The sequence below is a fragment of the Myotis yumanensis genome, unplaced genomic scaffold, assembly GCF_028538775.1.
Source record: "Myotis yumanensis isolate MYYU_CA2020_CCGP unplaced genomic scaffold, mMyoYum1.0.hap1 SCAF_1, whole genome shotgun sequence".
Lineage (NCBI taxonomy): Eukaryota > Metazoa > Chordata > Mammalia > Chiroptera > Vespertilionidae > Myotis > Myotis yumanensis.
In genome coordinates this window covers 47761919-47779075 of record NW_027223752.1, presented here as the reverse complement: position 1 = coordinate 47779075, position 17157 = coordinate 47761919, and the positions used below count along the sequence as shown (strand labels likewise).

Genomic DNA, 17157 nt, shown 5'->3' with positions numbered 1-17157 from the left:
TAAAGGGTACTTAATAAGGTTCCCGTGTGCACCGTTCCAGTTTATAATCCTCCCGAAGTAAACCAATATTCTGACTCACATATACATCCATTAGCTTTACCACAAAAATTTCCCCAAAGGAAACAAATGAAAACTCTGAAGGGCATTTAATCGGAAACTACGGTAGTGTAGGTATGAAATGACAATCAGTTGGCGCCAAATCCTGACGCATTACTTTGAAAAGCCTTCCTCTCCGACGCCCCGCCCACTTTCTACACCACGCCCCCGTCCTTTTTTTTTCTGCCCAGCAACACTGGGGCACAACAGGCGGCGAGCAGAGACCGCTTTTCTGTCATGCGCACTAGGGACGGGCGCGCTTCCCTCCTTCCCCATTCAACCAACTAGGACAAGGCGTCCTCCCGCACATGGAGGGTCCACTAGGCGCGCGTGCGTCCTGCCGCGCGGTCTTGCGCATGAGCAGATCGGCCCGCGAGGGCGGAAGTGAGGAGCTAGCGCGCGGAGGTGGGGCCGCCGAGCTTGCTGTGGGGTGGGCGAGCGACCGACATGGCGACCCCCGCGAGCCCCCTAGCTCCCGTGGCAGTCCTGATGCTGTTGCTTTGTGGGGCTCCCTGGACCCACGGGCGGCGGAGCGACGTGCGCGTCATCACGGACGAGAACTGGAGAGACTTGCTGGAAGGAGAGTGGATGATAGAATTGTGAGCGCGCGTGGTTGTCTCGGGGCCCCCTCGGCGGGCTGGGCGGGCTGGGGTCCTAGGTCCGAGTCTGGGCACCCGACTTCACCCCCAGCCCCTCCTGCGGGGCCCAGGTTCCGGGGGGCTGCCACTGCGGTCTGCGGAGCCCGCGCCCCGACTGCTCTGCGGACGCCGGCTGGTCCCACCCCCTCGCTTCTTACCGGCGAATATTAAGTTTCTTCCTAACGCGCGCGCTGGTTTCGTGTCCGGGGCCGTGGTGCGCCTGCGAGATTGCGTTTCGGTTCTCCCTTAACTTTAATCCATGGCTTTGGGGTGGGAGTGGGGAGTGGGGCTGGCGGGACTAGTTCCGTTAGTTATTTATCTTAGAGGGGTGGGTGGTGCATAGACGGACTCCCAGATTTATTGTCGCCAGATTTCACAAAAGAGGAATTGGAGCAGAACCTCGCTTCTCCTTTTGTCTAATTGCCCTTAAAAGGTAGTCCATGTATCGTGTAGGAATTGGGGACTTTTTGTTTTACATCTTATTTTATGGATTAGGTATATATTTTTTTAATACCACGCACATTCAAGTTGGGTTAATTTTATTTTAATCTTCGTTCCCTGGATCATTTTTTTTTTCCTTGCTTTTCTCTTTCTACACCTCTCATTTCTTATTTGCGTGCGTGTGTGTGTGCAGAGAACTGAATGTCCTGGCTTGTGACTCTCAGTGCTCTCCTGGTGGTACTGCATTAAAGAGAAAATTAATGTATGAGTGTGATTATAAACTCTGTTCGAAGAAAATCACAAGTGTGTGGTGATTCCGTTATAACAAGATGCCTTTTGCATCGGTAGAAAAGAACCTGTCTGCCTTGGCTTTAGTTTTAAATTGGTGGTAGCGGGGCATTATTACTGATATGATATTAGTTGCATTAGTAAAAAAAAAAAAAATTCCCCGAAAACACCGTTATTGAGTGTTAACTGTGTACTAGACACTGCTAAGCACTTTACATACATTATTGCATTTAATTCTCTGCAAATTCTATAAAATAAGTATTATTTCCCACGCTTTACAGATGAGAGAGAGATACGTAGAGACCTGATTAGCCTGTCCAGGTCCTGCTGTCTCCGCGTCCTGTTTCCGAGCCTGGCACAGGGGAGGGTGCAGCAATAGCTGTTAGAACACCTGGCCCCTTCGCCAGGTCTCAGTGAGTGTTTTCCTGCATTGTTGGGTTGCCAGTTTCGGACGCAGGTGCAAGTGAGCATCGTTAAGGGAAAACCCATAATGCCAAGGCAGTAATTCCAGTCAAAAACCAAATGTTCCTTTATGTGGAGGGTAAGACAGGGGGAAATGTGTATAGTATGAATAAAACCAGTAACTCAGTGAAATTTATTTTCAGGCACCATTGATGTTTCAGGGGAGAGGAGCTACAGCACATTACAGTGTTTAGTTTTTATTAGGAACTTGCTTTGGATTGCGTTCATGAAGTATTGTACCACAGATAATGTGTTAAACAATAGTGATTATGAACTTATATGCAAAATACAGTCAAGCATTACTGAAGGAAATTTTTAGAAACTCAATTTGATCCAACTATATAAGTACATCAGTCAAAAGTGAAGTATAGGTGATTTGAATTAGAGCATCTATGTGAAATTAAGAGTGTACGATAGTAATTTTTTTCTCAGCTTACTGGTTTTGAGGCCGAGTCTTTAAAAAGCACTTAAAAAATAAAAAGGACTTGGTAAAGGGATCTAGTTAGTAGTACTAATGCTAATTATTACAAGTCATTTAGCTATATTAAATCCATCCTGATCAGAAGTTTTGTTACAGAGATATTTTCATTGTAATACTATTATGAATTTGTGTGTGGTACTAGTCTTATTCCACAAAGCTGTTATTTTTAGGGGAATTATTTTTAATAAAGTAAGTCAGGTATTATATATAATGATGTACAGAAACTACTTTTGTGTTTAACAGGTAAAACCTGAGGCAAATTATAAGAGAATACTAGTATATAATAAAGTGGAAAAATCAAATGTTAGGGAAAAATCAGAGCCTTGAAAATGCTGAATACTCAAGGAGTAATTTAAATCCTAACATGGCCCTGGTTTCACTCAGTGAATAGAGCATTGGCTTGCAGACTGAAAGGTCCCGGGTTCGATTCTGGTCAACGGCACGTATCTTGGTTGCAGGCTCCTCCCCGGCCTGGGCCCTGGTCAGGGCTCATGCAGGAGGCAACCAATTGTGTTTCTCTCACATCCATGTTTCTCTCTGTGTTACCCTCTCTCTTCCACACTCTCTCTAAAAATCAATGGAAAAATATCCGTGGGTTAGGTTAGGTTAAAAAAAAAAATCCTAACATGCTTGATCATAGGTTTGGAAACTTGAGATCTTAAAAACAGGCTGGCCTGTCTAATGTTTGTGTCTGTGGCTTACATTTTGAGGTACCATTTATATAAAAATGCAGAATTTTGGGCTTTTATGTAAGAGCTTGCCATACTGGGCCAGCAGTTCTTGTGGCAGTCATCCTGAGTAGTGGTTTCCTGCTTCAGGTGGGATGCAAGTTCCTTATTCACCACAGTCCTGGTGCTTCCTGTTTTTCTCATACTGGCACCTTGCATTTGACATTCCTTCAGTGTAAAATTATTAAAACTAGTCAACTCCAAATTTGGCTTTGAGTTTTGTGGTGGCCACATTTTTAAAAAATATATTTTATTGATTTTTTTTTTTTACAGAGAGGAAGGGAGAGGGATAGAGAGTTAGAAACATCAATGAGAGAGAAGCACCAATCAGCTGCCTCCTGCACACTCCTACTGGGGATGTGCCCGCAACCAAGGTACATGCCCTTGTCCGGAATCGAACCTGGGACCCTTCAGTTCCCAGGCTGACTCTCTATCCAGTGAGCCAAACCAGCTAGGGCAGTGGTGGCCACATTTTAATAGAGAAATCCAAAGGTTTTTTGTTTTGTTTTGTTTTGTTTTGTTTGTTTTTTTGTTAATTCTCACCTGAGGATATTTTTCCATTAATTTTTTAGAGAGAGTGGAAGGGAGGGGGAGACAGAAACATCGATGGGTGTGAGAGAGACACATAGATCGCCTCCCACATGCACCCCAACAAGGGTCGGGGATGGAGCCTGCAACCGAGGTGCATGCCCTAGATTAGAATCAAACCCAGGACCCTTTGGTCCTGAGGCCAATGCTCTATCCAGCTCTATCTATTGGGCAAAACCGGTTAGGGCCAATAGTTTTTTAAAAGAGATGTTTGCATGTGAAAAAGTCCTGTTGTCTTAGCTTAGTCTCAGAATTACTTTTATGTGATTAGCATCATCAATTCATAGTTCTTGATTGCCCAAGTGTTAGGTCTACATTTAAAACTTTTTCATTTTCACAAAATCACTCTACTATCTTGCTTTTAATATAAAATATTCATAAATTACAGACTCAATAATTTTTATTTCCAATATGGTTGTATTTGAATGTTTTTTTAATTTTTTATTTTACATGTTTTTCTCAGTTTTGCTCCGTGGTGTCCTGCTTGTCAAAATCTTCAACCAGAATGGGAAAGTTTTGCTGAATGGGGAGAAGATCTTGAGATTAATGTTGCAAAAGTAGATGTTACAGAACAGCCAGGTACTGTAAGTCTGTGGGTAGTTTTGTTTCTTTGCATGTTGGGCTGATATGTTTATTCTGTTTTCCACATCACATGGTCTTAACTCTACCTTTCATTAGGTTTTCAAAACATAACTGTCTGCAGTTAGTTAAGCCGACTCACACACCTCCCTCATGGGGGCTTAGTGTGCAGTGGCTGCAAAACAGATTCCCTGGTTTTATACACAGCTCATTCCTTTTATGTGTTGTTCTAAGGGACCTTGGGGACATCTTCCCCACATAACTGATTCTGATCCTTTTTTGCTTTGTATCCTAGGCCCCAGACTAGAATGTAAGATGCCTTTAAGAAGTCTAGAACACTGTGGTCTAGGTGGGCATTGGCCAAGCCACCATTTTCATCCATAGCAAGCTTTGGGATAAGGAGCATGTGGTTGAGGTTCTTTGTAGAGTCAAGGTCATATTTCTTGACAAGTGTCTGAATCTGTAATTGCATTCTGAATTTAATACCTGTGATTTGAAGACATGGCTCTTAATTTTAAAGCCTGCATGGTTGTGGGGTCAGGTACACTCCTGACTTGGCCCTCTGGACCAGTGGCAGGTCCTGCCCTTAGGGATGCTCTTTTCTTAGCCTAGTCTCATTTTATCTGTTCTTGGTCATAGTATACCTGGGTTCTTGACTCTGCTCCTATTCCATCTATCTATATAATAAAAGCCTAAGCAACCATTATGGTGGAATGACCAGAATGACTGGTTGCTATGATGCGCACTGACCACTAGTGGGCAGACGCTCAACGCAGGAGCTGCCCCCTGGTGGTCAGTGCGCTCCCACAGGGGGAGCACTGCTCAGCCAGAAGCCGGACTCACACCTGGCAAGTGCAGCAGCGGTGGCCGGAACCTCTCCCGCCTCCGCGGCAGTGCTAAGGAGCAATGAGCCGAGTGGTAAGGAACAGCGAGCAGGCGGGCAGTAAGGAGCAAGGGGTCCCAGACATCCCCTGAGGGGTCCCAGACTATGAGAGGGCGCAGGCTGGGCTGAGGGACCCTCCCCCCACCCAGTGCACAAATTTCATGCACCGGGCCTCTAGTATGGTAATAGCTAATATTGAGCACTTGCCCACTAGAGGTAGTACTTCAAATGTTTTGCATTTATTATGTAATCCTTACACAGTCTTGTGAGATAGGTAACATTCCACTTTGTAGATAAGAGAACTGAGGCATAGGGAGATTAATTCTCCGTTACATTAATGCTAATGCTTGATTAATAATAATGTTAGGTGCTATTATTATTGCCCATCTTATGATTCATAATGTTTTCCATTTTTAACAACGCCTTAAACTCAGCCTGTGTCTTCTGAATGTCAAATGCAATTGGATTTGATTTTAGACCTTTAAAATATAGACCAGTGGTTGCCAACTTTTTGGACCTTGCGGACCACCGGTTGGCAACCACTGATCCAAAGGTTTCACTTTTTAATTGATAATATGTTTTTTTAAGTTGCTGTAAGTAAATAGGATTTTTTATTGTTTATGTTATAAAACAACTACTTGTAGGTATAATTTAATATTTTTTTCCTTATTAGTATTTAAATCAGAATCATCTTTTAAGTAGCTAGTGATTGGCCCATATTAAACCTACTTTGTGTTCTTTCTTGTATTTATTTCTAATCTTTATATTTGTAGGACTGAGTGGACGATTTATCATAACTGCTCTTCCTACTGTTTATCAGTAAGTATTTAAAGATTTGGTAGTTATGGAGAAGGAGGCATCATAGTATAATCAGAATAGTAGGCCTCTGGCCTATATCATGTTTAAAGAGCATTATATTCATGAAGTATTTAGAAGGCTTATTAACCGCTAGTGCCATCCTAGGTGCTGTTAGATAGATGAACGATATATGAAACAGTCCCTGATCTCGGAGATTTGTAATTGTTTCCGAAGGTGATGTTCACATGAAATGGTTTGCTACTCTTCAGCATAGTTAAGTGTTTTTGAGCTCAGAGTTGTGGTAGGTCCTGAAGGAAGTTCGGTAAGGGAAAAATCACTGGGCTGGAGTGGTTCATGGAGATTATGGAGTTGAAATGCAACCTTGGAGGTAGAATTTTCAAAAGTTCAGAGTAAGCATTTTATCCTGAGTGTAGTCTCATAAGTATTCATAAGTAGGAATGTGATATGTTAAAAAATTAGCTAGGACATGCTATAGCTCAACCTTGGGAAAATAGGTGGGTGTTAAGTCAGAATGCATAAGATTATGTAGTCTTCAGTATCACGGCTTTTAGTTTGACTTTATCATCTAAGTGGGGATAAGAAATCTCAAATCTGTGTACCTGCCCTATACCTTAATACTCATCTAACTGGTGGATTGAATGCCAGCAGGTACCACTCTCCTCATTTAAAGATATGAAAATAAGTTGACAGTTCTTTGTGTGTCTATATTTTGCTTTTCTTTGTTGTCTTTCCATGTTTATATCTGTTTACCTGTACCTTTTTTATTCTTCCCTGCTCCCTTTGTATCTTTAAATATCTATTCTCTTATCTCTGTAAGTCAGTGATGGCGAACCTTTTGAGCTCGGCGTGTCAGTATTTTGAAAAACCCTAACTTAACTCTGGTGCCGTGTCACATATAGAAATTTTTTGATATTTGCAACCATAGTAAAACAAAGACTTATATTTTTGATATTTGTTCTATATATTTAAATGCCATTTAACAAAGAAAAATCAACCCAAAAAATGAGTTCGTGTGTCACCTCTGACACACGTGTCATAGGTTCGCCATCACTGCTGTAAGTCCTTCTTTTCCTTTTCAATCAGTATGTTTCTCTACAGGCCCCTTACGTGGCTATAAATCAGACTTCCCGTTTTCACTTTTCAACACCCCCTAAACATACCTGGAATTTCCTGCCCATTTTCTTTTAGTCATGTTTATCGTGCCCATTCCCCTAATTTCTGCCTTTTCAAATCATACTTGTCCTTCCAAAACAGCTCAAATGCCATTTTTCCCCACAAAACTTTTGTATTTTGGCTTACTTGTGGTATTTGACTCTGGATGGATAAAGAATCCTTTAACCCTATTGTAGGTAATAGGGAACTATTGAAAGTTGTTGCATTTAAGTGATAAAAATAAAAGTCTTAATAAGTAGGATTAGACTATTATTTAAGACTAGAGGCCCGGTGCACAAAAATTTGTGCACTGGGGAGGGGGGTCCCCCAGCCCGGCCTGTGCCCTCTCGCAGTCTGGGACCCCTCGGGAGATAACGACCTGCTGGCTTAGGCCTGCTTTCGGGTGGCAGAGGGCAGGCCCAATCCCTAGGTGCAGCCCCTGGTCGGGCTCAGAGCAGGGCTGATTGGGGAGTTGGGGCGCCACCCCCTGTCATGCACAGAGCAGGGCGGATCGGGAGGTTGCGATGCCACCCTCAGTCATGCTCAGGGTAGGGCCGATTGGGGGGTTGGGGCACCGCCCCCTGTCACACTCAAGGCAGGGTCGATGGGGAGGTTGTGGCGCCACCCCCTGTCACGCACAGAGCAGGGCCCATCAGGGGTGTTGGGCTCCGTACCCTGTCACACACAGAGCAGGGCCCATCAGGGGTGTTGGGGCTCCGTACCCTGTCATGCACAGAGCAGGCTCGATCAGGGGGTTGGGGTGCTGCACCCTGTCACACTCAGGGCAGGGCCGATCAGGGGGTTGGTGCGCTGCACCCTGTCAAACACAGAGCCGCAGGGCGATCAGGGGGTTGGAGAGCTCTCCCCTATCAGGCACAGAGCAGGGTTGATCAGGGGGTTGGGGCACCTTCCCCTGTCACGAACAGAGCAGGGCGGATAGGGAGGTTGTGGCCTCGCCCCCTGTCACACACAGAGCCTCAGGGCGATCAGGGGGTTTGGGCGCTGCCCCCTGTCAAGCTGATCCCGGTGCCGGGAGCCTCACTGCTCTGCTGATCCTGGTGCTGGGAGGCATATTTCCCTTTTACTATATAGGATAGAAGCCTGATGCACGGGTGGGAGCCAGCTGGTTTGCCCTGAAGGATGTCCTGGATCAGGGTGAGGGTCCCCACTGGGGTGCCTGGCCAGTCTGGGTGAGTGGCTGAGTTTTCCGGAAGCGAGTGACTGAAGCTTCCAACCGCTCCTTGTTTTTTTTTTTTTTTTATTCTGGGCCAGCTTTAGCTCTGAGGCCTCGCTGCTGAAAACATCGATACAAAGTTTCAGTCCGCCTGGCTTTCAGTCCAGCTGGTTTCTGGAGTTTTGTTTATCTTCTTATTTGCAACATAGTACATAGTTGCTTAGAGTTGTAGCTCAGAGGCCGGCAAGTGAGGCGGAGAACATTGGAGTCCACAGCAAGCAAGCCTCATGTTCGCTTCCAGCTGCTTGGCTGCTGGCCGCCATCTTGGCTGACAGTTAATTTGCATATACTCACTGATTAGCCAATGAAAAGGGTAGCGGTCGTACGCTAATTACCATGTTTCTCTTTTATTAGTGTAGATAGTTTAAGAATGGTGGGAGTAGGGAAGGTATTTATGACCTTTTGACAGAACATACTAGTACATTGGGATTGGGAAGAACCAGGTAGATGTTAGGAAGAAGGCACAGCAGACTGTAAAATAGAATCACTGAAATAGGACGGAGGGAAACACTTAGCCAGATGCCTCCAGTGACTTAAGGTCTGATGCCTGAGATGATGTGATTATGACTGAAAGTACCAGAAAATTGCCTTAAATGCTTAACTTATAGCTTAACAATAACTGACAATAAGTATCAGACACTTTCTAACAACTTTTCATGTAATATGTGCTTTATACATAAGGCTTAAAAGTCATTTTCTGAGATTTCTTTACATTGTATCCTATAACGACATTATTTTTCATAATTTTATTATTTGGAAGAATAACAGTAACAGTCTTAAGGCTTATGATTGTATAAAAGTATAACCTCGTTGTTTAATTAAATTTGGGGCTAAGATATTGTGAGTTGATAAATAATGTAATTTGCTATTTGTGCATTGCTAATGACTTTGAATATTAGGATTAATTGTATAGTGAGATTAAAGAAATAGCAAAACAAATAAAAAGTTTATTTATTTGGTGCTGGTTAATATTTAAATCTGATCCTCTTCAGTTGTAAAGATGGTGAATTTAGGCGCTATCAGGGCCCAAGGACTAAAAAGGACTTCATAAACTTTATAAGTGAAAAAGAGTGGAAGAGTATTGAACCTGTTTCATCATGGTTTGGTCCAGGCTCTATTCTGTAAGTACAAGGGATTTTTTTCTTATTTGAGTTTTAATTAGAACAGAGAATTATATTTCATGTAAATAAGACATACTTGGACTTCTTATGTGATATTTTTGATTTGACTCTTCTAAGTTAAACAGATCCTTTGATTCTTACCAGGTTAGGAGACATTTTATAGCATTAAGTTGAAAGCCTTTTCAGGAATGTTTTAACTCTGTATATGTGGTCATTTGTGTCATCAAAAGTTAAGTAATCCTAAGAGTGTGAACAACGTAATGGGTAAAGCTATCATTTGAGCTTAATATTTGAATGAGAACCATACTTGTGCTAACCTTTAGATTTTAGTTCTTGATTTAATGTGATTGAATTATTCCACTTGTCTGATAACTTCTTGTTTGAATAGATGGATGAACAATAACCCTAATATGACTGATCACTGAGCTTTACATATACCTAGAGGGTAGCAGTTTGTTATGGAGCAGTAAGCATTGGAAATAGCATGCATATTTCATTCTAGTCATTGGGGGCAATGCCTTATGGGTCATTTGAGAGACTTCCAGGAATATTGAGTTTTGTTGAGGTCACCATGGACTGACTTAACCTGGTGTGACTAAGCTATCTCTTCCTTGTCCTCTTAACCACACATGCTGTTGGAATATGGAGCATTGGGGCACCAATTGTATAAGAGATTAAAAATGGATTCTGGATTCTGGAAGTGGGGGAAACATAAGCCCTTATTTTTGGAGTATGCCTTTTTCTAACTGTCCATGTGGGTTTTATTATGTGAAATAATCATTAGTTTTACTTATATGATGATTTAGCATTTGTTTTCTATATAATTATTTTATATATCATTAAACTTAGGGCAGCAGCCAATACCTTTTTTTTATTGGTAGACTGAATAAGGGGCACTCACAATGAGTGTCAGCTCAGCAGGTTCACTTACCCAATGATTGGCAGTTGAATCAGATCATCCTGCATATAGGAACTTTGGCTTATGTATGAATTGGTTTATGTGTTGGCGGCAAACACCATAAGCCCTTATTTTTGGAGCATGCCTTTTTCTAACTGTCCATGTGTGTTTTATTATGTGAAATAATCATTAGTTTTACTTATATGATGATTTAGCATTTGTTTTCTATATAATTATTTTATATATCATTAAACTATCTCAAATTAATGCTATTGTAAGTTTTATTTAATGTTAATATGGAAAGGGGGTAATCTTCAAGTGGGGGGTGCATCCTTCCGCTCAGTTAGTGCCCCTTGTTCTTCCTTCGGGCTCTGCTCATGAAGGGATTCTCTGCTTATTTGGAGCCATTGCTTTTCACTATGCCTAACTTTAACTGATTGGTTCATAGAGCTTGTAACCTGTTACTCAGAGTACATTGGAGAAGTCATCAGATGAAAGGTGAAATATTAATGTCAAAGCAATAGGAAAAAATGAAAAAACAGTCATTAAGTGTTTTATTTATGAGAACATCACATAGTGGCAACAGTTTTCAGAAACTTAATTTTCATTAGTAAGTCTTCTTATTACAGTCTTGAAATTAGTACTGCAGGAATAATCTTGTTGAACACCAGCAATAATCTAGCCTGCTGGGAAATTAGAGTAAAAAATAGAAGATATACACACATATTGTACTTCAAAGATGTACTAGGTGTACCGGTTAATAATGTGGATTTTGTAATCAAAGAAAACACGATAATTTCAAGAGAAACATCAAAAGAGCTTTATTCAAAGTAATGTCCATTGCTAGCTACACATTTCCACCATCTTTAGTTAATTTGTGGATATGGTCCCAATAGAACTTTTCTTGTTTTGAGGCAAACCATTCAGAGACCCAATTTTCCACTTCTTCGTACGTTTTAAAGTGCTGCTCAGAAAGTGTGTGTGCCATCGATCAAAACAAGTGGTAATCTGAGGAAGCAAGGTCTGGTGAATACAGGGGGTGGGTTAATACTTCCCAGGCAAGATCTTTTAACGTGTCTTTAACTGGTTTTGAAGTGTGTGATGGTGCGTCATCATGAAGCAAAATTACTTTGCCTGTCTTCTGGCACATTCTGGTTGTTTCACGATCAAAGTGTGGTTCAAATTGATTATTTGTTGTTGGTAGTGATCAGTATTAATGGTTTCACCTGGTTTTAGAAGCTCATAATACACCACACCTTCCTGATCCCACCAAACGCAGAGCATTGTCTTTCTGAAGCAATTTGGCTTTGCAGTCCATGTTGATGGTTAACCTGGATCAACCCACGATTTTGTGCGTTTGGGATTCTCAAAATAAATCCACTTTTCATTGCCAGTCACAATTCGATGCAAAAAAGACTTCTGTGCCGTTGAAGCAACATTTTACTGATGACTTTTCGGTTTCCCATTTGTCTTTCGTTCAGTTGATGTGGCACCCATTTTCCTTCCTTTAAAATCTTTCTCATTGCTTGTAAACGATTGGAAATTGCTTGCTGAGCAACATTCAATCTTTCTGCAAGTTGTTTTTGAGTTTGACATGCATCTTCATCCAATAATGCTTGTAATTGTTGGTCTTCAAACTTTTTTGGTTGACCTGGACACTCTTTATCTTTCACATCAAAATCATCACTTTTAAAGCATCTTGAGATGGAGCATAAGCTTCCTGAAGTATACAATAACTCTCCGCAGTACTATTCTTCAAAATAAGGTAATGAATTAAAACTTCCCGTAAATGCTCTTTTTTTGGCATGAAATTCGACATTTTTTTTAATATACTTTATTAATTTTTTACAGAGAGGAAGGGAGAAGGATAGAGAATTAGAAACATGGATGAGAGAGAAACATCGATCAGCTGCCTCTTGCACACCCCCTACTGGGGATGTGCCCACAACCAAGGTACATGCCCTTGATCGGAATTGAACCTGGGACCCTTCAGTCCGCAGGCCGACGCTCTATCCACAGAGCCAAACTGGTTAGGACAAAATCCGACATTTTTAAGAGTAAAAATATCTATGATGTTAACACCTTCAGCAAATTTGACATATGAAGTTTTGAAGCTTACTGTCAATACAACAAAATAGCATACATATCAAATTGCATATATATCAACATGTGTAACTCCCTCTATTGAAAAAAATCTGCATTAACTGGTACACCTAGTATGTCTTTTTTTTTTTAAATCTGTTATAGTGGGAGCAAATGTATATCTTATTCGGTTTTTTAATCATCTTGCTTTTATTTTAGGATGAGTAGTATGTCAGCACTCTTTCAGCTATCTATGTGGATCAGGGTATGAGCTAAAATTTTATTTCTATATTAAACATTTTTGACATATGCTTTTTAAATGACCAGGTTTTTAGGTTGTTTTTTTCTTTTAATTTTAGACTTGCCATAACTATTTAATTGAGGACCTTGGATTACCAGTATGGGGATCATATACAGTTTTTGCTTTAGCAACTCTGCTTTCAGGACTATTATTAGGACTCGTAAGTACTTTATTTTTAGAGTACTAGGAAGAAAAATATCATAAAATTTGATAATTTTATATAGTTGTACTAGCTTTTTCATATATTATATATTTGAATTTCTTATGTTTGTTTTTGCAGTGTATGATATTTTTGGCAGATTGCCTTTGTCCTTCAAGAAGACACAGACCACAGCCATACCCTTCTAGTAAGAATATTTTTATTTTGTTTTATTCTTTTGGATTCTTTTATTACTTACTTATTTATTCATTTTTAAAATTTATTTTTTATTACAGTTGACAAATAGGCTACATGATTTGAGCTGTTTTTCATTCTGTGTGTTTGGCTTAGATTTTGAGTTGCTAGGGAAATACCCAACTCAGTCGAGCTTTAAGCAAAATAGGAATTTATTGGTTTATGTAGCAAGGAAATCTGAGGGCAGAGTTGATTGGATCCTAGGGCTCAGATGTTATGTTTCTGAATTGCTCAGTTTTCCTTGTCTTTGTTTGCTCCATTTTTGGCTCTTTTCAGCCCTTAGCATAAAATGATTATTGCACACAATCGCAGAAAAAGAAGGAAATATACCTTTTCCCTACCCCCATCTTTTGGAAAAATCCTGGTGCACTCCACTTGTGTAAAGGGCTCACTTGCAACAGTCACTGTAAACCAGTGCTTTTCAACCTTGACACTATTGCCCTTTTAGGCTGCATAATTTTCAGTTATGACGGGCTGTCTTTTGTATGCTGTTGGATATTTAGCATCCTGTTGGTCTCCAATAGCACCACCTCTCAATTTGACAATCAAAAATATCTCCAGACATTGCCAAATTTTTCTTGGGGCAAAATCACCCCTGGTGGAGAACCACTGCTGTAAACTGCAGTGCTCACTATAACTACAAGAGATGTGGTATAGGGAAGAGACTATTGACCAAACAGGAAGAGGGATACCATCAGACAAAGGAACAGATTTTCCACTATGTGGTAATTTCTCCCCATAGTTTTTTGATTTACGCTCTGTTCCTGTATTTTTCCCCCTCCATTCTGGATTGGTTGCTCAGGATTAGGGGCAATCTAGGAACACTGAAGAGAGTAAAGCTCATTGACCCAATTCTGTGTTTTGATGTCATTTTAACATGGTGTGTTCTAAGTTTAAGTTAACTAGCAACTGGCCTTATTAAAAAAAGTAAAAAGAGTATATATGTATATATTTAAAAATTAAAATTAGCACATTTTATTGTTTATAATTATCTATCTCTCTCTCTCTATATATATATATATATAAGCCTAATATGCAAAGTGTCCCCTTGGGAGTTTGACCGACTGGGAGTTCGATCACTCGCTATGATGTGCGCTGACCACCAGGGGGTGGCGCAGAACGAAGGGAGGCCCCGGCCGACAGCCGCTGGGGACCCTACCCGTGCACGAATTTCATGTACTGGGCCTCTCGTGCCTTTATAAAAGTACATGTGGCAAAGAGGATCACATTTATGAAAACACTTAAAAAAAATGGGTAGGAATATAACCTTCAACTGTAAATGTTTGATTGCTGTTCACTTGAGAACTGAAACAAGGGTAGTGCTGAAGTTTGTTTTAGTGTACTTATTACTTAAAAGATTTAATAGCAAATTATAAGAGTTATATTTGATATAGTATATTTTCTTAAAACATCCATATTTACAGTGTTAATTCTGATTCATTAATTTCAATTTATAAATAGGTAATAATAGTGAATTTGGTAAATAAAATGGATCTTGCAAACCAACTTTTTTGTTTTTATGCTATCTCTTATTCTTGAAGATAACTGTTTTCTTTTGGAAATCAAACTTACGATTGATAAATAAATGCCAAAACAGTTTATGGTATATGAATCGTGTCTTGATTTTACACTAATGTAAATCTAATACATCAACAAAAAACATTTTTTGGTCTTTATCTTTAAGAAAAATTATTACCAGAATCTTCTCAACCTTTGAGAAAAGTGGAGGAGGAACACGAAGCTGATGACGAAGATGTTTCAGAAGAAGAAGCTGAAAGGAAAGAAGGAACAAACAAAGACTTTACGCAGAGTGCCATAAGACAACGCTCTGTGGGTCCTTCATTGGCCACAGATAAATCCTAGTTAATTTTTATGACTATCAATATGATTTGGACATAAACAGATGAATCATTTCTTTTGGTTTGAAGTGAACTGTAACTTTGTACACTGGAGGATTCAGTCTATATTGTCATTAGATTGAAAGGTCTGCCTTCACAAAATAAAAGATAGCACTGTGTAAGAAGTTTGAAATAGGATATAACAATAGTATGGTGGTTTAAACAGTTTTTTAATATTTTGAAGAATCTGGTGCCAAGCAATAAGATTTGTGTATGTTTGTTTAATAACCTTTCATAATAAAATTTTTCTGAGTTAAAAACTTACACTTCCCAAGTATTGCATTATTGAGGTATTTTAGGCGATTACAGAAAAAGATTTCTCATTTTATAAAGTTTTTCTGTTTCACTGTGTGAAAAAACACACACCATATTTCCCATAAATGGGAACTTTGTTAACTATCTCAAAAAATAGTATTTCAGTGACAACTCTGGTCCTTTTAGAGATATAGTTCAAAAATTCCTTGTATTTTTAGATTGCACAACTAATAAAAACTACCTTAATTATAGTTTTTTACACATAGATATGCTACTGATTTAGGAAGTTTTCATATGTCCATGGTGTTGTCTTGATTCCTATAAGGTTGGTTGCTGTTTTTGTTCCTGTGATCAGTGTCTTTTTCTTACCATGCCATGGGTTACATTTTTCATTTTCCAAATTGGATAGTATCCTGGAAATATTTTTCATGTTTTAATAAATAGTATTTTATTTTGTTGTTGCAAACAAGTTTACTGAGGGCTGTTTACAGTTGAAGAGTTGGCCCAGCCACTGTGGCTCAGGGGTTGAGCATTGACTTATGAACCAGGAGGTCACGGTTTGATTCCCGGTCAGGGCACATCTCTGAGTTGCATATTCAATCCCCAGTTGGGGCATGCAGGAGGCAGGTGGTCAATGATTTTTATCATTGATATTTCTCTCTCTCCCTTCTCTGAAATCAATAAAAATATATTTTTTAAAAATTGAAGAGCTGCCTACTGATATAACATTTTGTCCACTGATTAGATTTTTAAATCATTCTTGTTGAACTTGTACTTTGACTTTTTTTTTTAATGTGAAGGTGAACATTCCTGATTTTTATTTGATGTGGAAAAGCTATTTTACATTTTAAGAATTTATAGAAGCTTAATCTGATATAAAGTTAGCATTCTACTAAGGCAGTGATGGCGAACCTATGACAAGCTTGTCAGAGGTAACACGCGAACTCATTTTTTTGGTTGATTTTTCTTTGTTAAATGGCATTTAAATATATAAAATAAATATCAAAAATATAAGTCTTTGTTTTACTATGGTTGCAAATATCAAAAAATTTCTATATGTGACACAGCACCAGAGTTAAGTTAGGGTTTTTCAAAATGCTGACACGCCGAGCTCAAAAGGTTCGCCATCACTGTACTAAGGAAACAGCATCTTTTATAGTATTAGTTTTCAGTATACATTTGTCCTCACATACAGAAAATTCTTAAAATGATTTTGCAAAGTCGTATCATTTTAAAATGTTTTTATGTGTTTGAGAAGACATACTTTGTATTCTATACTTTCTATTGTGTGTTATTTCATAGGTGGGAATCATCAGGATGGGACATTTAATATATTTTTACTCTTTAAAGAGTTAGAACACAGCAAAAATGAGGTTAGTGTGGGGTGGCAATAGAGAACTGTATTGGCTTTGAGAAGGAAAAACTAAGTATTCAGAATGAATCACCTGTCTATTATGTAATAGATGATTTCTGTAATGTCCCCTCTCATCTAGATTCTTCCTCTGTGTTGGTTCATTAGACTTACAGTTTCATAATGTACAACAGTTATCTTTAAATGCCTCTCCTGTAGAATATTAAGTATTCTACCACTGAAGAGTTTGGATGTGTAGTAATTTTGTGATGCTTTAGAAAAATAGTCTAAGCACAAAATAAACTTTTCTAAGACTTCACTAAAGCTAAAGACGTGTGATTTCTAGCTGAATATTTAGAAATGCTTAATTTGTATTTAACAGTGTTCAAATGAATAGTTGTATCACTATGTACTTGATACATGTAATCATACACATCTTTTTCTGTTACCTGAACAAATGATAGAGGA

General features: G+C 39.5%; 1 protein-coding gene and 1 non-coding gene across 2 annotated transcripts; both read left to right on the top strand.

Annotated features, from left to right (window-relative positions):
• The first annotated feature begins 469 nt into the window (after window positions 1-469).
• TMX1 (thioredoxin related transmembrane protein 1) lies at window positions 470-15347 on the top strand. The gene is made up of 8 exons (XM_070419774.1): window positions 470-695; window positions 4186-4301; window positions 5958-6003; window positions 9382-9510; window positions 12710-12755; window positions 12850-12951; window positions 13072-13138; window positions 14870-15347. Exons 1-8 carry the CDS (start codon window positions 544-546, stop codon window positions 15046-15048), a joined length of 837 nt encoding a protein of 278 aa, XP_070275875.1. The 5' UTR covers window positions 470-543; the 3' UTR covers window positions 15049-15347.
• Window positions 4420-4552, top strand: LOC139000729 (small nucleolar RNA SNORA70). The gene has a single exon (XR_011469691.1). It is a non-coding gene; the product is annotated as a small nucleolar RNA SNORA70 (small nucleolar RNA).
• Window positions 15348-17157: the final 1810 nt, after the last annotated feature.

Excerpts from the sequence above, each read along its gene's own strand:
- TMX1 (XM_070419774.1), top strand. The coding sequence starts at position 544 with ATGGCGACCCCCGCGAGCCCCCTAGCTCCCGTGGCAGTCCTGATGCTG. Across the intron at positions 12,756-12,849 it reads AGCTATCTATGTGGATCAGG|ACTTGCCATAACTATTTAAT; the intron begins GTATGAGCTAAA and ends TTTTAATTTTAG. Across the intron at positions 13,139-14,869 it reads ACCACAGCCATACCCTTCTA|AAAAATTATTACCAGAATCT; the intron begins GTAAGAATATTT and ends TTTATCTTTAAG.